Source organism: Caretta caretta, chromosome 11 (assembly GCF_965140235.1).
Source record: "Caretta caretta isolate rCarCar2 chromosome 11, rCarCar1.hap1, whole genome shotgun sequence".
Lineage (NCBI taxonomy): Eukaryota > Metazoa > Chordata > Testudines > Cheloniidae > Caretta > Caretta caretta.
The window spans coordinates 70,027,157-70,050,627 of NC_134216.1; the positions used below are offsets into that span (position 1 = coordinate 70,027,157).

Consider the following 23,471-nt stretch of genomic DNA (forward strand, 5'->3'; position numbering starts at 1 on the left):
CATCCAATGAACTGAGGTTCCCCACTGCACACACATACAAAACAGTGAGCAAATCTTCCATGTTTTCCATATATTCCAAATCTTCCATATTTTCACCCATCTTCTGCATCAAAGGCAGGGGGCAGGATTTCACCATTATACTTCACCACATTCCCCCCCATGCCCCACCTTCCAAAGAAGTGGGGAGGGCTTTGTACCCTCTCCACTAGCACTTTAGCAAAGCGTTTGCTGTTCTCAGAAGCCCAGATGCATGTCTCTGTTGAGTAGAAAGTATGCACCCTCATTGGTGGCCGATTAGATTTAGGGATGGGAAAAACGCAGGTAGTTTCCCGGCTTCAGTTATGATGTGGATTGGTTTATGAACCACCCTAAGTCATGGGTTCTCAACTTGGGGCTCATGGACGGGCTGGGGCCACCTTGCACTTCCCTTATTGCTAAATGGGAGGGAAGCTGGATGTGTGTGTGTCCCAGCATGGTACAGATTGAGAACAACAGCTCTAGTCTCCAATGTAAGCATCCAGCCAGGGGGAAAAGGCAAAGATCTTAGGTGCCAGCACTGAGTGTCCAAGATGGGGTATAGGAAAAGTCAATAGGTACTTGACTGTGGTGCAGTTATAAGACGTTAAGAGCAGAGGGAAGCTTAGGAACATAAATGGAAACATGGAGAATGGCATGAGAATGGTACTGAGTTTTAGAGGGTAGGATGCATGCTACCTTCTGAGCATCACTGGGCGGGTCACTGCTGGAGGAGCTCATTTCTGGTTTTGGTTCATCCTTCTTCTTTTCCTCCTCTTCCTCAGAAGAAACTCCTTTGTCACTGATGTTGCTGGCTAACTCTTCCAGCTTCCTCTTCAATTCCTCCTCTTCCACATCAGGATCGGTGTGGGACTCAGGGGCCGGAGACTAGAGGTAGAAAAGCAAGCAATTCTCATTCTGTTGGTGTTCATGCAATTTGAAATTTGTTGGTATTTTAAGGCTTCCTGTGACATGCCTCTGCTAGCAAAAGGATAAAAGAGAGGGTTTATTCGGTCATTTATTTGGTCAAATGTAATGCAATGCTCTTGGGTGGATTGTTGGCAGCAGAATTCAAACCCAGGACCTCTGGATCAAAAGCAATAAGCCTCTACCTGAGATTGCTGTGCAGAGTCATAAATATCGATGAGATCCAACCACTAGCATGGGAGAGAGAGCCACACTGCGTGATGGTGGGTTACGTAATCACCACTTAGCATCTATTACTCATCTTCTCAAACAACCAGACCCTGGAGTCTTCCAGCTCACAGACCTCCATGAGATTCTATGTGTGGTATGACTCCATGTCAGATTTTACGTGCAATATGGATGACTTAGGGGCCAACTATCTTCAGGCAGTTTAGGGCCATCCCTCACATAACAAATACAAGCTGGAGCACACAAGTGGCAGGTTGTATCCCACAATAAGTTAGCTCCATCTGTGAATCCAGGCTAAGAAGCACACAGTGCTATCAGATCCTGAGCTAGATAGGCACCAGACTAGTAACTTAGAGCAGCCTGTCCTAAAGAACGGACCTCCGAATAAATAGGGCTGGTTGAAAATTTTCCATCAAAACTTTTGACAGAAAATTGAGTTTTTGACTAAACAACATTTTCTTTGCAAAAAAGTCTCTGCTTCCTGCAGAAGATTTTGATTTTTTTTGTAAAAAAAGCCAAACCAATATTTTGGCTGAAACACAAATGCTGAAATACAATGCTGTCACTAGATGCAGCATGGCTATAGGCTCCCATGATGCACAGCTTCCCATCTACAAGAGGGAAGAGTGTGGTGCATCATGGGAGATGTAGTCTGGCCGGGGAGCCTGGCCTATTGAGGAGAATAGGAGCATGAGGAATACAAACTACAACTCCTGTGAGGCACTCTGGCAGCATTCCCAACCAAATCAAAATATTTTAGTTTTTGACCAAAATATGTTGGTATTCAAATTTGTGCTGAAAAAAATCAAAATTTTCCACCAAGGAAAAACAAAAATCAAAAGGCCAACACAGCAGAGCTAGCTGAAAAATGGTAAGTAAATTTCTTTGATCTAGAGAGGCACCGCATTTAAATCTTGGATTCTAACACCCCCAAATTTTGATGACGTTTGGATCTGGAGCAAGCGCCAAACTTTTCACTTTGAACCCATCTTTCATTTTAACCAGGGAGAAATTACCCCCCCATTCAAGCCAGACCTGCATGAATCTTCATAATTGCTTTTGTCCCTTCTACTGAGCTATCAAATGTCATATAAATTAACTGCATGATCGCACGTAAAGGAAGCAAAGTGCCTAAATATCCTAAAATTGGAAACTCAAATTGGCACTAAGTGACCTACCGATGCACCAGCTGATTCAATGTCACAACAGAATTTAAAATTAAATTGATCTTCTTCCTTGATGGCCATTGAAACAAGGGCAATCACATGGAAAAGACAAATGTCCTTCTCAGTTAGAATCTGCTACTCACAACACACCGATTATTACATTTAACGTAGCCATGGATTCCTGTGTCGTAACCCCAGCATTCTCATCCATTCTGGAAGCATTTACACACATACAGGAACATTGCTTAGACCAGTATAAATAAAACAAACAGACTTGTTTGTGCAGAGAAAGGACCGAAGTGGAGCTAATTTGAGGACCTGTCGGAATACCAGTGGCATGTTTGGAAAATGAATGGTTATCATTACATTCAGTTTTCTGATGAGACTTACAACCTGAAAAATGACAAGGGTCTAAAAGGTTAAAATAAATGGTTAAAAAGAAGAATCATCTGCCATTTGAAAATCATATTAGCCTTCATGGAGCTCGAGGACCTTTCTATCAATGGAAAGATGCACACTCACCAACCAATGCTGTATCCTCCTGGGCAGAAAGTTCTGTTCCTCTTTCAGGAAGCTCCAGAGAGACTAAAGCTTGTGGTAGGTGCTGGTGTACGTTTGGGGAGGGACAGAACTAAGCACCTTGGGGAGTTGGGTTATATGTTAGTCTGTCTATTGGTGCAATCAACATCCCAGTATTTAAACAAACGACTTCATCCCTGTCCTTTTGGCCACCACTTCTGTGGCATGCAGGGCACCCTGACTTACTGGGTGTGTCCACACTGCAATCGGGAGATGTGATAGCAGTACAGCAGTTAGCTTTAATCAAGCTAGAATGGGAGCATGGCGTGGTGGAGCAGCTGCCTCCCTACAAGCCTGCCTGGAACCCTGCGTACGTACCCGGGCGGTAAACAGTGTAAGGCCTCCTGACTGCAGTGCAGACATACTCACTGATGCAGCCAGCGGCACTATCCACCTCCTACATATACCTTCTGTCTCCAGAAGCACCTCTCCTCCCCAGGTGCTGTGTTGTACAGCAGATTTCTTGTCTACTGCCTGTGTAAGTGGGAGCCACGTCTCCTGACGATGCAACGCAAGCTGCTTCAAAGGAGTTTGGGGGGACTGCGAAAGGAAATACTTTCGCCTGTTGTGCATAGCCCCCCAACTTGGCACTGTTACCTCTTCTGAGTGCACCAGGATTCTTTCCTCCAGACGGTTCAGCATGCGTTCAATAGCTGACATGCGTTTGTTGAGTTCAAATATCTATGGGAGAGGAGACAAAGGGATACAGTATAGAACAGACCCCACCACCAGGGCGAGAATACAGTCCAGGGCAGATCTAATCAACAGAATGGAGAATGTGGTATAGAACAGAGCCCACCACCAGTGCCCCTGGCTAAGCATGAAATACAGAACAGATCACTAATAGAAAGACAATGGGTGTGGTTTTCAAAAGGGCCTAAGGGAATCCCGAGTAGAGATGGCCAAATTTTTCAGCCAAAACTTTTTTTTGGGAAGAAAAATGCAGATTCGGGTTGACTGAAACATTTCACAAATTCATGTCAATTTCATCATATCCTTTCAGTCAAATAGAAAATTTTTTTTAGCAAACCCTGAAATGTTTTGTTTTGACATGCTTGGTTTGATTTTTTAGTTTGAAATGACTTCCTTTTTCAAATTTCCATTTTATCTAAATGATTTAAACTGTTAAAAAAACAACACCCCACTTCAAATCAAACCCCAACTTTTCATTGTAGGTTGAACTCAACATTTTGTTCAATCTGAAATTAATTTTTCTTTCAACTTCTCATTTTGATCAACTTTTTTAAAAAAAGTTGTTTTTGGGTTGGCCTAAAACCATTGTCTCCCCCTCAGTTTCCAGAAAATTGCCAGTGAACCAAAACACCAGTTATTTGCATAGCTCTATCTACTCAAGAATACAAGTCAAGGGGCTTGGTGTAGAATGAGGTAGGAAAAATTATATGCCTTTCAGATGCCCTTGGATTTGTTTCACCTGAATTTTCATGGCAAACTTAGACTGGAAATGCCAATATCAGAGAGAGAGAGGATAGGGAGGGAGGGCAGCTTGCCTGATGCAGGGTTTGCCTGTTGGTCAGTCAGGACATTGGATGCTCCATTGTGTTGCTGGTGTTTCCTGAACCCTTTTCCCTGAGCCCTGTTGCAGTAGAGGTGTTACCCCACCAACTGGATTTCCTGCTGCACGGTGCATTTTTTTAGCTGACCTTCTGTTTTTATGATGTGGACACCAGCCTGCCATTGACTGAGAGCATCAAACCATTATTATTGCCCCTTGGGAAGTGAATGGTCTCAGAAAGAAAATCATTTTATGTTCATTAACAGACTGGGTCTGATTCAAGTCTGGGCCAGGTTCCATGTCCCATTGATAAATCTTTCAGCCAGCTAGCACCCCATCAGCCTCTCTCTAATACACCAAGGAAAGAAGGTAAGTATTCACCATGACACTTTTTGAATGGAAAACCACACACAGAAGTGTTCCCTTTGAAATTTTCTGATTTTTCAATTAAATGAAAATGTTCATTTTTGGTTTTCAAAACCCGAACGTTTTTCAGTTTTATTTATTTATTTTTGGCTGCTCTGTCCGGTGAAGAAAAGGGGGGGGGGGGGAGTGGAGAAAAGAAGACAGAAAACTCAAAAACTGAAAATCAAAGACAAATACTTTTTTGATGTTCAAAGGCCAAAATGAAAATGTTCATTTAATAAAAATAAATAAATAAATAAAAATTGGAACATTTCAAAGGAAACCAATGCTTTCGGTAAATAATTTCCTTCTAAAAGCCTTTTTTTAGGTAGAAAAAAAAAGATGAAAACTTGTTCTAAATGGAAATGACAATCTTCTCCACGTCATAGCCTGTTCTCATCAGATGCATCCCATTAAAAGATGAATGGCCAGTACATGAAACAAGAGAAATGTGTGTGTGTTTTTAACACTTCCTTCTTTCTTTTCATGCCACTTTTGTATTTGTTAATAGATGATTAATTAGATCCTCACAAGAACTTGGAGTGGCTGTGTTTGTTTAAAAGAATAACGTAAGCTCAGTAGATGAATGTAAAAAAATGGGTACTTCAGAGCAGACTACTGTAATTACCATCCTTAACAGAAAGCACCTTTAGTAGCACTAAATCCACATAGAGGCAGTAATCCAATAATTTCTAAAGTGAAGTCTCAGTAAACCCTGTTGGATCTGATGTGACCAGCGCTTACATCACACCACGGCCAATAAGCAGGCTGAGACTTGCAGCTGTGTCACTAATAAATTAATCCATTAAAAGAGATGGATATAAGAGACGTACTTGATAGGTAAAAGATAGCTTAAGGTTTAAAGCTGAAATGCAAGAAACCTACAGGCTAAAATATTTAACTTAGCCAAATTAGGCCTTAGGAGAAATTTGCTATATTATAAAGATAAGTTAGCATAAGTAAATTAATAGTAAACCTGCTAAGCTTGTATCAATGTTTGTGATATGCTGATGTTTTGAAAATAACTGCTGAGTTTGGATAATAATGTCTATGAGAGCTCAGTAGACACCACAAGACGACCCTTAGTAGTTGGGATGAAATGTTAAAAACCTCCTTAAGGTAACTTGCCTGTGACTATTGTGATAAAGTGACATCAAGGGGAACGAACAAGCTAGCCTTTTGGAAAAGGGGCACCCCAAAAGTACTGGGGTGGGGAAGTTCAAATAAGGAAACGTGGTTAAAACCCTCATAAATACATGCTACCGTCAATGGGCATCGGTGTAACACATTGTAAAAACTGTATCCTGGCTTGCCTGCCTGCCTTGGGAGATACCAGGATGGTGACCACTGGTGATGCAGATGATGGTGGTGGTGAGGATGATGCTGAGGATGATGACTAAATCTCGTTTTTTCCGCAAAGGATGGTGTGTGTCGGGAAAATGCTAGACGTTCTGTATTGTACTCGCTCTCCTTTACCAGACTCCAGCATGTGTATGTTGTTTTCTTGGTTAAGAAAGGCAATTATTAAAGAAAGAGTACCGGTTAATCTCCGTTACGCGTCATTGGTTCCCCATCCATTGATAACCTCTGTACTGTAGTTGATCTGGGGGCTGAACTCTCACAGGTTAAAGTAGGTGTAAGTCCTCACCTTGGGGTGGGTAATTAAAGTAACTCATTACTCTACATAAGGCTACAGCTTGACCATCTGCTTCGAGAAGGGAATCCAGAAGAGAGGGCAAAGCCACACGCCCTTGTTTTAACAGTCCAAGTGGGAGTGTTGCCTTGATGAGGCAATACATTGGGTTAGAAAGGTCAGATCACAAAGAACCCCTATATAAATCGATAATGCTATTGAAAGGGCTCCTTGGGGATACCAGAGGCTGTTTGTCCAAGCTCTAAAAGTTTTAATACAAGCTAGCCACAACGTGAAGTGAGACTGGGTCAGCCTCTAGGTCTGCGCTGATGCACTCTCCCCCTGAGAACCAAACCCTCCCAAGGGCCCAGACTGTGCCCTCAGTTACAGCCACCCCGCCCCACGTAGGACACTGAGGTTACAGGAGTATAACTGAGAGCACAATTCAGCCCCAAGCGCTATCGGGGGTCTACTGAGCTATTTCAGCAGTAATATGGTTACCCAGAGCCATGCTGTAAAACTGCAAAGACTCAGTCAGGCAAGTTCAAGGTACAATCAGATTAGTCCTTAGGCTTTGCCCAATTTATTAGAACCTAGTATATGCAACACCAGTTAGACTCAGGCTGGCGCGTCCTCCATAAATCTCCATTAGGAGCTATAATGTTGCTGTATTGGCTGCATGATGAGGGCTGGCAGACAACCTCTCAGCACTAAAGTTTTTTTTAAAACCACAAACAAACAGTAGAGGACAGCTCCTCAGTTGGTGACTTCAACGGAGCAAGGACAATTTACACCAGCTGAGGATCTGCTGCCAAAACCTCAATTATCCTATGAAGAGTCAGGAGACATCTGAAACCTTCCAGAATTTGGGGGTTTGGTTAATTCAGGGACCCCTATGTTTCTTGTTTGCTTTGCTTTTGGTTGGCATTTGCACATGGTATCACCTCTCTTCCCTGTATTGGGAACAGGCGACAAGGGTATTCTACATACAAGTATCCCAGAAGACTGGTTCATCCATTATGCATTCTGTTCACTTTGGGCCTGATTCAATACCCACTGACTTCCTGGGGGTTTGGACCATCCCTAAGTTGTGTGAACATTCGAAAGATATGAAGAAAGACATCTGAGGAGAAAACCAGGAGCACTTAACTCCATTGAAACACATGGGACTAGGAGAATTTTTGGAGGGAAACAGTGGGGAAGTGGTAAATATTCTGTTATAAAAATAAATTACAATAGTGGTTTCTATTCTTCCTGAAGCCAGTGGGAGTTTTAGCACCATTTTCAATGCGGCAAGGACTGGGCCCTAAACAGAGACCAACTATGCTTATCCATGATTCCAGTGTTGCCAACTCTCATAATCTTTTCACAGGTCTCATGATTGCTAATGTTTTTCCTTAAAGCCCCAGCTCCTGGATTCAGGTGATTATGTGAGAATCTCTATTTTAATTAAAAAAAAAAGTTTCTAGTCCTCAGGGATGCAGAAAAAGCCTGAAGAAAAGAGTTCCTGCCCTCAAAGACTCGAAAAACCAGAGGAATAGCAGGAATCCTCCACCCCAACTTTTATTAAGAATCTCATGATTTTTAAGCCATTGTCATGATTTTGGGGTCCTGACTCATGATTACAATAAGGCACAGTTTTGTTTTGGTTAATTTTACCAGTGAGGATGATTGACCCCTGGAACGAACTACCCAAAGAAAATTGTGGACTCTCTATCTCTTGAAGATCTCAGATTAAGACTGGATGCTGTTCTAGAAGCAATGCTTTAGTCAGACACAAGTTATTAGGCTCAATACAGGGGTAACTAACGGATTAAATTATTGGGCCTGTGCTATAAAGGAAGTGAGATGGTTCCTTCTGGCCTTACACTCAATGAATCTATGATTTTTTGAACACTTGGGGTTGGCAATACTTTATGATGGTGTTTCATAGAATCATAGGACCGGAAGGGACCTCGAGAGGTCATCTAGTCCAGTCCCCTGCACTTGTGGTAGGACTAAGTAGGATCAACCTAATTATCTGCAAAAGGAGTCATCACTACTGTGGGCTCAGGGTTGCCAGGTGTCCGGTTTTTGACCGGAAAGCCCGGTCGAAAAGGGAACCTGGCAGAGTCCGGTCAGTACTGACCGGACACTAAAAGGCTGGTTACGGCAGGCAGGGGGGGAAGTGGCAGCCTGTTGCCCGGCCCTGAAGTGGCGGCTCCCTCGGCAGCATGCGCGCATCAGCTCGGGCCGCAGGTGGCCCCTTTGCAGAGCCTGGCTTGCGGGGCTGGGGCAGAAGACAGTGGGGGACCCACAGCGAGTGGGGTAAGGGCTCTCAGCAGGCATAGAACGTTCCCTGGGAGGGAAGGAACTCGAGCTGCCCTGGCAGCCGGCGCTTCCCCTGGCCGAGCTCTCAGGCAGCTCCAGGGCAGGGAGGGTGCGAGCGGGCGAGGAAGGGGGCTGCTGGGCAGGGCAGGCAGGGCTGTCCCTAGCTATTCTGGGGCCCTATGCAGCCCCCCCATGGGGTGCGTGTCTGGGGCTCCAGCCTCCGTGGGGGGCGGGGCTGGCTTGGGGGGCAGGGCTGGCTTGGGGGGCAGGAGGGAACCACCCCCCTGCACTCACCGTTGGCGAGGCTGGGGCCGGCCCTGCTGCACTTCTCAGGGGAGTGGAGGCGGGGCTGGGGCAGAGCAGGGGTGGGGCTCATGGGGAAGAGGCGGGGCAGGGGCTGGAGCAGCATGCCCCAAATTTCCTGGTGCCTTACGCAGCTGCGTACTTTGTGTATGGGTAAGGACGGCCCTGAGGGCAGGCAGTGCAAAGGGGGGCAGGTGGGGGGCTACATCCTAGCTCCCCAGCAGGGCTGCCTGGCTGCACCTGCGTGGCCACAGTGCTCTTCTGACCTGCACTCCCAGCCCGCCCGGGAGCTGGGGTTTGCAAGTCCCTTGGGGCTGCTCACGCTGGAGTTGAGGGGGAGAGCAGCAAGCGACAGGGGGAGAGGAGTGAGCGGGAGAGGCGGGGCCTTGGGGGAAGAGGTGGGGCCGGAGGCAGGGCCTCAGAGGCAAGAGGTGAGGCAGGGGCATCCAGTTTTCGGACATTAGAAAGTTGGCCACTCTATGTTATCATCAGAGCAGTTAGACTAGGGCATTATGGATAAACGCTAGGACAATGTTGCAAGACTTAGCTGTGCACCTCTTATTGATGGGCATGACATTGCTAGATCTCCTGACTGCTATAGGCAGACGAGTTTGACTCCTCTGGCTTAAAGGCTGCTCTAGAGAGCTTTATCAGTGGTGATCCCAGGTGAGCTTTGTGATACCATCTTACCACTTTTTCAGGCCAGCCCATTTGTTCTCCAGTATGAAAAGTAGTTGTTCCCCTTTTTCCCTCAGAGGCTTTTTGGCCTGAAATAATATTTGGTTGAACAATTCTTCCTCTAAAAAACAGAAAGGTGTATTCAAGCAGGTAATTTTTTCCCTAAGAGTAGAGCTGGTTGAAAAACAGGATGTAATTTGAAAATGGTTGCTGAAATTATTAGATCTTTTTTCCCATTGAAATTTGTAGTCATTTTTATGAAGACATGTGCCAAAATTGCAAGTTTTGTCAAAGATTCTTGGCCAGCTGTACCTAAAAACTGATGCTGTGTGTTGGACCCCAGGATCTGCTTTGTTACGGGGAAGCAGTGTGGCCTAGTAAATAAATCACGTGGCTGGAACTCAGGACACCTGGGTGCTATTCCCAGTTTTGCCACTGGCCTGCTGAGTGACCCTTTGGGCAAGTCCCTTTGTGCCTCAGCTTCCCATATATAAAATGAGGATCAGGATCCTGCCCTCTTTTTCCAAAGTTGTTTTGAGCTCTGCTGATGAAAAGTGCTAGAGAAGAGCTAGGGATTATTATAATTTACATTTTCTAGTCATTTCCAGAAAAGCTATTTTGCAGTAAGTGTGTGGTTTTTCTCTTTTAGGTTTAAATCTGTCCTTTTTCAATAAACTGTCACACTGATCCGAGTATTGTTTTGAAGTCAATAAGCCAGCGTGGCTGTATACGAAAGCGGAATTTGGCCCTATTTGCCCACGGTAACGTACTGTGTTCATTGCATGTGCATACATATATCCAGTTCATGTTTTATCATTTAATGTAAAATGAAGGACAGTCACTACTTACAATATGCATTGAAGGAATTTAGGAAGAGCAGGGAAAGCACAGTCTTGTTTAAAACTAGCTTTCAACATGTAAGCCTCAGCTTTCATGCTCCTCGGGTCAGAGTGCACATTTGTTGCCCACCCCTAGACACCCACTGAATGCAACTGATATTTAGGATGTGCAAAGAACCCAGACACATCCACTTCTTGTAAATGTAGCTTGGAAATTGGCCTGTATGTTAACTGCATGTTTGCTTGTTCAAATACCACCGTATGCTTTTGTTTATTGGATGAGCAAGGTTTTCTGCTGACTCAACCTGCTGTTTTGTAATCTGTTTAAAACCTTCAATACAGGGGGAAGAAATCTAACTCCCTTCCCCCCACCCTAAAATAAGCAACATTTGCAGCTTTTCCCCTTGGGATCACTGATCAAAGGTATGAGATGAGTCAGAGTGACTGTTTCCAACTGCCTTTGGAACACTCCAAGAGAGACAAAAGAAGAAGAGGATCACGAAGGTGAGCAGCTATTCCACTCCAAGGCTTCATTGGCTCCGAAAGCACTGATCCATTCGTGTGAGTAAAGCCTTTTTCAGGTGCATAGGAAACTACAGGCAGCTCATAGACTAAATGGAACAGGCTGGGCTTTTTATTACAGCTAAATGGAGCGTGAAGTAGAACTCCATTTCCTCTTCTTGCTGAACTAAAAAAACGTTGCGGCGAATAGGATGGAGTGGGGAAACGACGATAGGCCCAGCAATGTTCCGTGTAAAGAAGGGGACAGAGATAGAAGGGCCTGGTCTCTCTCCGCCCAGGCACATAACTCGGGAGCATTGATAGGCTTTAAATGGGCACTTCCGGAACCACACCTGGTTACACTGGTGCAACCCGCAATGGAATCAACCCGCTTCCCTTCTGGATCTGAGAGCAGAACGTGGCCCACAATGTGGCATGGGATATGAATAGTTAGGTGCCAGCCAGCCATAAAATGGTACCGGGAAAATATCTTAAGAGACAGATCCTAGACTCTGGGCAGGTCTATACTAGAGCCGAGATTGACGCTCTGAGATCGATCCACTGGCAGTTGATATAGCGGGTCTAGTAAAGACCCGTCAAATCAACTGCAGATTACTCTCCAGTCGACCCCTGATGAGAAGAGTAAGGTAAGTCGACGGGGAGATTTTTTCCCATCGACCCCCCCCGCCGCAGTGTAGACCCATGATAACTAGACCTTAGGTACGTTGACTCCAGCTACGTTATTCACGTAGCTGGAGTTGTGTAGCATAGGTCGATTTACCGTGGTAGTGTAGTCATAGCCAAAGTTACAGCTCCTTTCACTACTCTGGCAATGCAAAGGGGCTGCAAAACTAACTTAGCCAGTCTCCTGGGGATTCTCTCTGCAGTGGTGGACTCTCTGGTATATCTACTCCAGGCCACACCGTTCTTGGCCCCTAGCATAGGGCTTGTGAGTGGGATCAGTGGGTGTGGCTGGAGTGCCCCTGTGCTGCTGGACTGATCCCTTGGTTTTACAGGCAGTTGCAGTTGCTTTCTTGATTGCATACAGTGTGCTCTCTCTGCCCTCTCACCATCCATCAGAGCAGCTAGTCCAGCTCTGGAGAAGATTATTATTTCACTGTACCAGAGCCACCATTTATGAGACCCATCTGCCTGAACCATTCTCTTTCAAAGGTGACTTAGGTTAAGCAGAGTCTCAGCCACGGAACAGATCATACAAGTTACTGGGAATGGTTTAAAATCCCTTTGTTACCTGATTTCCGGAGTGGTTTATATTCTCCTGGGAGGAGGCTCTGTTTCGGCGTTTCATGTGATGGGGCTGGCAGACAGGTATCTTCTGGGCTCCCTTTACGTCCTCATCGGAGGTGTCCCTATCCGCCGAGTACTGGGGTCGGTGCTGCTTGTTCCATGGGCTGCCTTTGGGGACAGAACGGGTTCGACTCACTGGAGGCCCAGGGCAGGGATTATCATCTTAGGTTTCAGGAAAAGCCCGCGGAAGGATGGGTGAGGCGAGGTGAAAAAGGAAACAGCAACAATATTAGGAAAAAGCACTAAATAGCTTTACAGAACACCCAGTGACTTCAGTGGACTTTGTATCAGTTCCTCAGACCAGACGCTCACAAGCCTGCTAAATAAATCACACTGTGATGCCTCGTTAGAAGAGCTGACAAGTTCTTCCCTTTCCAAACTGTAGCAGTGGATACTCTAACAGCAATAGCTTATTCAAAGCAAAAGCGAATGCATCCTCTGCGAGAATACCCATAGTGTCCTATACTCACCACGCCAAGCTTTCAGGTAACAAAGTAGAGGGCTTTTCACGCCAGCAAAGAGAAAGCTACGAAACGCTTCGATATAAAGCCTCTGAGCTCATTCAAGGCGTGTGTCAGAAATCCCTTACTTTCAGTGAACTGCATCATGTAGGCATTGAAAAACAACTGTTTCATCGGGGCTACAGGGGGGGTTGTTATCCAGAGGTAACATTTAAGAGAGCAGATATATCAGTGGGGCTCGAAACCCAGTTTAAAATAATTCGAGTGCTCAGAACAAACAGGATTGACATTACAGTTTCTATGCTACATTGGATGGAGCGTGGTCTAACGATCAGAGCACACAGGAACCGTCTCTTGCTATGTGTATGTACAGTACCGCTCTGTGCCTCTGCTTTCCAGTCAGTTAAACTAGGAATCGTCCCACTTAGGGTTTTTGCAAGACTTAATTAAGAGACCCTCACCCAAAAGGTGCTTTATGGGGGAAAGTATTATCTCACAGTGAAAAGCATCTTACAGGACTTCAGTGAGGCAGCTGGACTACTTAGCGGATTGACAATGGTCTAGGGAACTTTTCACTGCTATATTCACGGGTTCAAATCCAGCCCAGGTAGCTGCTGACTGAGCTCGATCTAGCAGCTAATTCCCTCATGTATGTGACATTCATTGGTGGTCTCAGCCTGGTTCCTGGTGGAGACAGGTCCACATCCCAAGACCCACTTGCCCAACTGACACCGTTGCTGGCAGGCTCAGTACCAAGACCAAGGACTGGAATGATTCCCCACAGGCGAACTCTCCAGAACAAGATGTCGGGGCAGTGCAGGGAAGTGTGAATAACCACAGCTGTGGGTGGATCAAGGACTTCACCTACCAGACAGTAAAGAGTCTAAATGCTTTTTAAGTCAGTTCCAGAGTGTTATTTTTATTCTATATAGTACCTCCATTTTATTTACCTCTAGTTCGGCTAATCTCAGTGGTCACAGTCACCTGGGTGTAAATAAATCCAGCCAATACATTAAAAATACACGGGAGATTATATTTTAGGACAGCCCATGTTTAAGCTATGCACCATGCACATTTTGCTTTGTTACCCTGGTAGGAGAAAGCACATTAGTGAAAGAAGAATTTGTTTTCTTTAATCTCATTCGCTAGAGTACTTATAGTATCCATAAACTCCTGATCCTCTCAGGAGAGGGTTTGATTGCACCAGGCTCCGGAGCTAGAGAAATCTCCCCAAACAGATTTAAGCATGACAGTACACTTTAAATGAGTACATTTGATGCACAACTTGAAAATGAGGATATAAGCTGTCATCATGCCATACGCAACTGAGCCACTGCTCTGCCACGGTGGCCAAATCCTCATCTGGTGTAGATCAGCAGTGCTCCACTGACTTCATTAGAAGTAGGATGATTTACACCAGATGGGAATCTGGCTGAGCAAGTTAAAATGTGGCTGCACTCAGGCCTGAAGCAAGGCTACTTTGGCTTTCAATTTCATCTGACACGCTAAGCAAGGTAGACCTGAGAGACCTCCTCGCACAGCCCAGAGCGCCGCAGGGAGTGAGGCTGGTGATTCGGAAGGTGGCATTCCTTGCTTTGGAGCCAGGATGATCGGTTGCTTATGCCCAAATGACCAGCTAGCTACATAAGCGGATTTGCATGTGCAAATCAGATGGACGGTTATGCACCTGAAAGTCAGGCCCTGTGTGTTTTAGTAGTTTAGTTATTTTTTAAGAGTCTGGAACCATTAACATTTCCATTCTGTTAGAACTGCTGGCCCAGCTGCTTTTCCTCAAATGGGACAGGACACTGGTCAGTGTAGCCTACCAGGTTTGGGATTCCTTTCCAGGCTCTTCCTTCGTGAGTTCACTGTCAGCCGGACCTCGGTGCTAAACTCCTGCTCTGGAGGGGTCATATGTTGTCCCTGCTCCTGAAGGATCTGGTGGAACACTGCAGCCAGGTCTGCTTCAGCAACCATTGTCTCCTTCTGGGAGGTGTCCTCGCCAGCATCAGGGAAATCCGGGAATGACTGAGAAGAGAGGACATGGGTCAGTACCTATAAATAAGCAGTGTGTCCCTTTCCCCATAACCCACTTTCAAGCAAAATATTTTCAGGTTATTTTTCCCCACCAGTGAATTAGTGGATCAACTTTCTAGTTCCAATTCCTGAACCAAGACCTAAAAGTGGATGGGATTTGAAATGCTTGCCTAAGGAATTAGTACACCCCACTGCCATTAGTTTTAATTGGAATTGGGCATCACAATCCCCTAAGCAGCCTTGAAAATCTCAGCCCATGTGTCTATGTTTTTAAAATGTCAAGTCCTTTTACTGAATAAACAATAATGTGGCTCCCAAAACCCTGGTTATATTCAGATGGTTCTTAAAGAGAGTCATTTTCTCATAGGCTACAAGCACACTCCTTCACAAAGACAGGCTAGAACCAACCTACACGGTTTGCCCCAAAAGCTGTATCAAACTTATTTTGGAGTTTGAAAACTCCCAGGTTTGGTTGACTTTTCAACTAAAAAGTTATTGTTACATTTCTCAGCACTTTCTGGTTCTACCCAGGAGACGGGTTTTAAGCGATGAGGTAGCAGGAAAAAGAAAAAAAAGGCAACTCAGTATTTCTGACTTAACCAGAAGCAAGAATGGATTATCCAGTCCTGCAACTCCATGAAGTCTGCACGGTGTGAATTAAGGCTGAGATCAGCACCCAAACATCTGGGCTCTTGTACAAATTGAACCACTACTCTTTACTTTTGAGGTTTGCACACCACTAGCCTGTGTGCAAGTCAGTTCGGAACATTTCAGAAAAACTCTGTCTGCCTTTTGGACATCAAGCAAGAGACGCTGCTTTTTTGTGCATCAAGTAGAATACATGGATCTTTTATGACAGGACAAGGTGGGTGAGATAATGTCTTTTATTGGACCAACTTCTGTTGGTGGAGATAAACCTTTAGAGCTATGCAGAGCTCTTCTTCAGGTCTGGGGAAGGAAGAAGAATCTCTTATGTTGTACATGCTACGTCGAGGTGTGACTTTCACAGTCATTGGGTGTGTTGTTCAATCTAGGTACAGTAGGACCTCAGAATTAGGGACGCCTCACGAACAGAGGTTGTTCGTAACTCGGAGCAAAACGTTAAGGTTGTTCTTTCAAAAGTTTACAACTGAACATCGACTTAGTACAGCTTTGAAACTTTTCTATACAGAAAAAAAATTCTGCTTACCCTTTATTTTTGTAGTAGTTTATGTTTAAGGCAGTATTGCACTGTATTTGTTTTTTGTTTGTTTTAGTCTCTGCCGCTGCCTGAATGCATACTTCCCGTTCCAAATGAGGGGTGTGGTTGCCCGGTCTGTTTGTAACTCTGGTGTTCCTAACTCTGAGGTTCTACTGTACTAACATCTCTCAGTTTGCAATGGCTGGTAACAGCCACTGATGACCGGAAGAAGTATCGATGTATTATGAAGCTGGTTTTGTACTCTTCTGCACAACTGTTATGCAATAATTATGCAAAATTGTTGTTTTTCAGCTTTGGGAAATCTTCCGCTACCCATACAATTCCCTCTCTTTTTCAGAAGGTCAATCTCCATGTGGCTTGCTGTGACAGGCCAAGCCAATTAGGAGAGCCAGGCCCCAGGAGTTTTGCAAACAATAAGAACAGCTTTGCTTGTCAAGACTTTATGGATCAGTCTTTTTAGATGGCCTCAGCTCCTCCCCAGAGGGGCCTGCCTCAGTGTAAACACAGGAACAAAATTACAGAGAAAACAGATGTGTGTTGGTTATATGCCCGTCCTACTTAGAGAAGCACCTCCGCTCCCTTCAGGTTTCCCACAGAACAGGGAGAAAAGAGTCTTCATATTTCCTACTCCTTTCCTCAGCAGACTTTGACAGAACCCAGTACTACAATTGTGGATACAAGGACTACAATTCCCAGCCTGCCTTGCTCGCCATCTCTAGCAAGAGCAGCTAGCTGGAACCACAAGAAGCCAACTTTATCCCTTTCCATTGAGGCTAGAAATGAACGGAGCCTATGTTCATGTGGGATTGCAAAGAAACAGAGACTTATCCGATTCCTGCAGGGGCCAATTTAAAAACAAGTAATTAAACCCAGAAGAAAATGAGACCCGAGGACACAATCTTTTCCAAATCTCCTGCCATCCTAGCTCACCAGTCCTCACTCCAATTCACTATCCGCATTCTGATTCATGGCCATCAGGAGTAAGGTCTATGTGGCAGAAAAAAAAGCAAGGGGGAAAAGCTAATCAACATCATACCTTTGGAAACTCCAAGCAGCTGGACAGTGGAAGACAAGAAAGGAAGGGAGCAAGGAACGAGAGAACAGCAGTCCTCAACCACCTCCCCATACCTGGTGGCCATCCTGGTTGACCGGAGTCTGAGAAAGCTGCAAAGATTGACGACGTGATTGAGCAGAATATTCTGAGTCCAGTTCAAAATCAAAGGGATGAACAGACAGCAGACGCTTTGTCTTGCGCATCTTAGAAAGCATAGAAAGTGGAAGAAAGAAAAATTCAGTGTAAACACAACTAGTCTTTAAAAAGGGGTCTGATGACTTTCAGCCCATAACGATCTATCTCTGCCTATGTTACTGGTTGTGTCTTTTCTTCTCTACTGGCTACAGATCTGACATTACTGGTTTGCCTAATTGTATTTATGGATCGAATGTTGCTCTCTCTTTCTGCCATGCAACCCTGCTGACATGTCAGTGGAGCTGTCTGGGTGGTTGAGGGCAGAATGTGGATCACATTTCTTCCTATTTAAAGAGTAGATGTGTAAATGAGAATGGGAATGATATCCAATATTGGTGTGGATCCGATGAGCAAGGTCTGTTCCAGTGTGCTTTGAAGTGAATGGAAAGACTCCCTAAGAATTCAATGATTTAGGAGGGTGGTGAAACGCTGGAATGCGTTACCTAGGGAGGTGATAGAATCTCCTTCCTTAGAAGTTTTTAAGGTCAGGCTTGACAAAGCCCTGGCTGGGATGATTTAATTGGGGATTGGTCCTGCTTTGAGCAGGGGGTTGGACTAGATGACCTCCTGAGGTCCCTTCCAACCCTGATATTCTATGATTCTATGATCTTTCGGTCAAGACCATAGTATTCTGGGCTGTTGAGAAGAAACTCAACTGGAGGTTCATTGAGGACTTATGGGGAAGTGAGATTGGCTCAGATTTCACAGAGAATTCCAACAGCTGCTATGGAATCCTCAAACATGCGTCCCCCTTTTCAGCCAGGGGATCCTTCAGAGATAGCCACAGCAAGGAGGCACTGCCCTCTCCGCTCCTTAAAATGCCCCTTGCAATTAGATCTAATTTATTTGGCCTGTGTGGAATTTTACACTTCATTGTGTGATGCTTATGCCCCCAAAGGAGATCCTTCACCAAACTAAGACTATGTCTACACTAGTGTTTTTGTCAGTAAAACTTCTGTCCATCGGGGTGTGAAACCTCCCCCCCGACTGACAGAAGTTTCACCGACAGAAGCGCCGGTATGAACAGCGCTGTGTTGGAGGGAAATGCTCTGCTGCTGACACAGCTACCTCCGCTCGTGGAGGGGGGGTGTTAATTATGCTGATGAAAGAGCTCTCTCCCACAGGCATAGAACGGCTACATAGGAGACCTTACAGTGGCCCAGCTGCAGCGGGTACGGCCATGCCACTGTAAGGGCCGTAGTGCAGGCATAGTTCTGGGGAAGGATAGTTTGTATCTTTAACCGGTTAGATTGAAATGAAGTGACTGCATTTCCAGGAGGCCAACTGAAAGAAACAATTACCTCCCCAGATAATGCCAATGATTTAACAAATGGATGTGGTAATAAAGCTGGCTAAGGGGCTGACCTATAGAAAATGAAATGTGACGTTTAGAATCTATTTAACAATACCTAGCTCGCACTTACGGCTTTTCATCTTAAAAGTGCTGTATAAAGGAGGGTCAATATTATTATCCCCATTTTACAAAGAGAGAAAATGAGGCACAGAGGGCCAAAGTGACTGCAACAGGTCACCCAGCAGGCCCAGGACTAGAACCCAGGTCTCAGTCTAGTGCTCTGCCCTCTAGGCCACACTGTTCCTTCCTATTTAGAAAAAGGTGGTTGGTGTGTGTGACGGGTGCACTCACCCCGCACTGGACGGGGAAGGGTTAACTCCTCAGTGTGGGCTGAGGAAGCCATGCCCCCATGTCCAAACTGGGCATGCTCACAGTGTAGCAACCGTATAAGAGGGAGCAGCCGCCGTCAGTCTGGTCTAGTCACCAGAGAAGATGGACATATGCTGCAGCCTCCAGCCCGGGAGCGGTGGAAGCCCCAGACTAAGGGAGCCAGAGACACCGAGACTCAGGCAGACAGCCAGGTACCTGACGACGCCACTTGGAGGTCAGAGCCCCTGGGATTGGTGCATCCAGAGGAGCCCAGAGACCCTGAAGATGTCTACATCAGGACTACAGAAGTCACGATAGGAAGTAGCCCCGGGAGAGACTAGCCATTGTCCCTGCAGCAGTCAGCGTGGTTCTGGTGAATCCCCTCTACGTGGCGAGCTCACTTGCACATTACCAGGGCCCTGGGTTGAGACCCGGTGGAGCAGGGAGGGCCTGGGTCTCCCTACCCTGGCTGCCGCCCCTCTGGGAGGCGGCCCAACCCTGTTGACTCCGGCCACTAAATCTAACTGCCCTGGGAGTCAGGGTATTGTCATTGACTCTGGCTGCTAGGCCTTACAGCCTTATAGCAAAGAGCCAGTTGGTAGACTTAAACAGTTAGGCCTCACTGCCTAGAAGCAAATGGCGGCTTGAGATATAGGGTGCACTCACCCTGCACTGGACGGGACCCCCAACCTGTCACAGTGTGTCACTCTGAGAGAACCAGGATGCTCATATTAATCAGGAGAAAGGAAACCTGGTCAAAATGGGCTAGTGATTTTGGGAGCATCAATTTCTGGGAGTTTGACACCACAAAGGGGCCTAATTTCCTGAGGGCGGGTGTCCAGCACTTTCTTTACAGCATTTACATTGGCGACATGGGAAGATAGGTTTGTGTCAGAAAACCAAAGCAACAGAAACCCCTGCAGAGAAAGCCCCCCGCAGCTAAGAAAGCCCAGAGCGGGGAAGAGCACAGTGCACACCGAAGCACGTAGAACAAGGCCTGGCATGTCCACAGAGGTAAATGCTCACCCTCGTATAGTGCTCAGCTTCGGCGCCATCCATGAGGTCATCTTCATCATCGCTGTCGTTGCCCACCCCACTGCCGGCATGCAGCTGGCACTCACCTGGGAAGGAGCACAAGCAAACATTGTGCATCAAGGGCTTGGTAGCCCCAGCACCACTCAGGGACGAGATTTCAGAGCAGCAGGCTGAAGCATTCCAGCCATCGCGCGGCTGAAGGAACATTGTCTGTTGGCTACCCTTGGGTTGCCATGTGGCTGGTTTTTAACCAGCCTTGCTGGTTTTCTTACTGCTGCAGCTGCTGATGAAAAGATTTTTTTTTTTTTCTACTTGGGACAGTTAAACATAAAAATAAACTTAGTGTTCTGGTGTGCGGGCGTGTACAATGGTTCTCTAGCACATTTCAGTAACCGTTAGCCAGGGTTGGCATTGGGACCCTTTTTGTTGGTGGTGGTGTTGGGTGGGGAAGCCAATGTGTTTCAGAGATGGCAACCCGACGGGCCTATACTGGTGTTCCTCTTATAACGCCTCTCGGGGGCAGCTCCTGCTCCTATTGGAGTCATTGGCGTCAAGAGGTGCTCATGGGCCCATGCTTTCTTAACACACTGCCTTAGTGTGTGATCATGTCTCACCCTAGTGGCTGATCCAAGGAATATACGCTATGTCACCCTACTACAGCACAGGGAAGTCTCCTTTAGCTCAAGAGATATAGGTCAGCATTCCTGGAGCTGACGGTTCCAGATGCGATGTGTCTTGATGACAGTGGTGTATGTGGCCATGGTTCACAACCTGTATCTTCTTATAAAACTTGTATCATCTTATATCCTCTCACTAGTTGCTCTTCCTGCTGCAGACCCATCTTCCAGCTCTTTGATGTAAAAGATTCACCAACATGGACTCACTAGGCCTAATTAAGAGGTGATGGTTAAATTACATGACAGGAGATTGGTGTGAGTCTGAGTCTCGGAGAACCTCAGTGAGTCTAAGCCAGTGATTCTAAAGTTCAGTTTAGATTTGCTTATTCTTACCTCTAACTCCAGCCCAATATAATTTTGCTCCTGATCCTCACCTGCCCCCTTATATAAAGCAGGGACAATCAAGAGAAAATCCAGATCTCTTCACCCTTCTGTGCTAACCCGTCTATATTAATGGATCACAACCCTTGATTTCCAGACCTGATACTACTGTAAGGAGTAGCTCCATTGCTCTCAATGGGAGTCAATACTGCTTTGAAAAGCACAGATAATCCACAACCCCAAACAGTAACATTCCCAGAGAAGCAGCTGTGTTAGTCTGTATCCGCAAAAAGAAAAAGGAGGACTTGTGGCACCTTAGAGACTAACAAATTTACTTGAGCATAAGTTTTCGTGAGCTACAGCTCACTTCATCGGATGCAAGCAGTGGAAAATACAGTGGGGAGATTTTATATACACAGAGAACATAAAACAATGGGTGTTACCATACCTGATCACTCTTGTTACAGTGTGTATGGTAACACCCATTGTTTCATGTTCTCTGTGTATATAAATCTCCCACTGTATTTTCCACTACATGCATCCGATGAAGTGAGCTGTAGCTCATGAAAACTTATGCTCAAATAAATTTGTTAGTCTCTAAGGTGCCACAAGTCCTCCTGTTCTTATTCCCAGAGAGCCCTTTAGCCAAACCCGAGATGGACAAAACGCCCATTTATAGGAATTGGGGAAATTTTGATTATCACTGGCAAGAACCCCCAGTTATGACATTATCAAGGCCCAGCAAGGTACTCATGTGCTTAAAGATAGGCATGTGATTAAGAGCACTGCTGAATCAGAGCTTAAATCGGAAAAACAGAAGTCTCAGAACAAGCATCAATTGTTAGAGTGAAAAAGGATCAACATTATGGAGGTTCCAATTTACCATCGCCCCTCCTGATACACACTATTCTGAAGTGTACAACAACAGGCTGGGCTCACACGAACCAAGAAAGCAGAAGATTTGGGAACCTCCACTAGTACCACACTGAGTGGTCAGAGCAGCCCACTGCTACGATTTCCTTTTAAACGGCATTAAAAAAGCTGACTTACTGTTGATGTCTGGCAAGCTGTAAACTCGGTCATGAAGACCTAAGTACGAAGAAAAATAAACACTTTCTACAGGTATGTTACACAAAGCAACTTCCAGAGCCAAGCTTAGCAGGAGCTCGAGTCTGTTCTCCAGCATTCTCAAGGCATAACCAGAAAAGCAAATTTAAAAAACTGGACCATGAGTTTGGAGTCAGAACCAGACTCAACATCAGTGAAATTTTGCCCCATGCTCCAGAGTCATTAAAAGGCTTAATGCAGCTACTTCACACTTTATGTATTTGGCACCAACATCTGCACAGTGCTTTCCTGCAACAAACACACAGTTGGTTTTGTTACCTTATTTAATAGCCTGACTAGGGAGTTGTGGGTGATGGGCACTTCCCAGTGTCAGGCCTTAGGATAACGTATGGCAAAGGTCCTGTTCCACTGGGATTCATTCAGCATCACCACAGGACTGAGTCACCTCCCAGTGGAATCCATGGAGACTGTCACTGACGTCAGTGGGATTTGGGTCAGGACCCAGGACAGCAGGCATGAATGGGCACTATATATGCAGATACTCCTGGGGCACATCTGGGATCACTTGAGTGGCTCTGCCACTTCCTTCCAAGAGCTCAGAGAGGGCATAGTTGGATCACTTCTCTTCTGCTCATGCCAAGTTTGCACCAGGCTCCGTTCCATCACCCCTTCCTGTCCAGCATGTCTATGGAGCAGCCATAGCAAGTAGGCATGGAATATAATATGCATGATACCCACCTAAGCCAGCTGGTTCAGGGTGACTTAGCCAGCACCTAACACACAGTGGGGCACGCATGAGGGACAGGTAGCAGAGACTCAGCCAGGAAAAGAACAAGAATGCTTAAAACAATGGGAAGTAAAAGATGGAAGTGACCAAGGCTATATTGCTTGACTGCGGGGTATGCCTGCCACTTATTACTAGGCTCACAGCTAGGGGGTGCTGCTGGCCAGCTGGCCCATTAGCAGTGGTTGCTAACAGTGCTACATACCATTGTGTCCTTTTCTTTCGGCCGCTGCCCATGCCCCAGTTATCGCTGCCCTTGACATCTCCAGGCCGGGTTGCAGTAACATGCTCTACCCGAGGCTCTGCCTTAACACCACTGAGAAACCGCAGCTGGGGCAGAAAGTGGCGGCTTGTTTGTGAAGCGACACTCCACGCAGCGAGCCTACGACACCTGTGCCCTGATCAGTGCTGCCTGCAACGTGATTTCACGGTGAGGCTGCAGGCGCTGGGGGCCAGCAAGGCTCTGAATGGTTTGGGCCTTGCCTGAAAGCCTGAGTGATGTGTGTGCACCTGCCAGGAGCCAAGGCGTGAGAGCTAACCAGGCCATCCACAGCTAGCTGGGGGCAGCAG

The 23,471-nt window shown here is 46.0% G+C and overlaps 1 protein-coding gene across 8 annotated transcripts in view; it reads right to left on the reverse strand.

The window, feature by feature from the left end:
* MLPH (melanophilin) overlaps positions 1-23,471 on the reverse strand; it is an 87,840-nt gene that overhangs the window by 28,047 nt on the left and 36,322 nt on the right. For 4 of the 8 annotated variants that reach the window (XM_048869903.2, XM_048869902.2, XM_048869909.2 and 1 more), the window contains 7 exons: positions 22,100-22,138; positions 20,043-20,137; positions 17,233-17,361; positions 14,693-14,894; positions 12,350-12,567; positions 3,513-3,596; positions 715-903 (listed from right to left, as the gene is read on the reverse strand). In XM_048869903.2, the coding sequence (XP_048725860.1) occupies positions 715-903; positions 3,513-3,596; positions 12,350-12,567; positions 14,693-14,894; positions 17,233-17,361; positions 20,043-20,137; positions 22,100-22,138 (956 nt within the window). The remainder of the gene's footprint in view (positions 1-714; positions 904-3,512; positions 3,597-12,349; positions 12,568-14,692; positions 14,895-17,232; positions 17,362-20,042; positions 20,138-22,099; positions 22,139-23,471) is intronic. The other 4 variants (XM_048869905.2, XM_048869906.2, XM_048869904.2 and 1 more) reach the window with 4 other exon arrangements.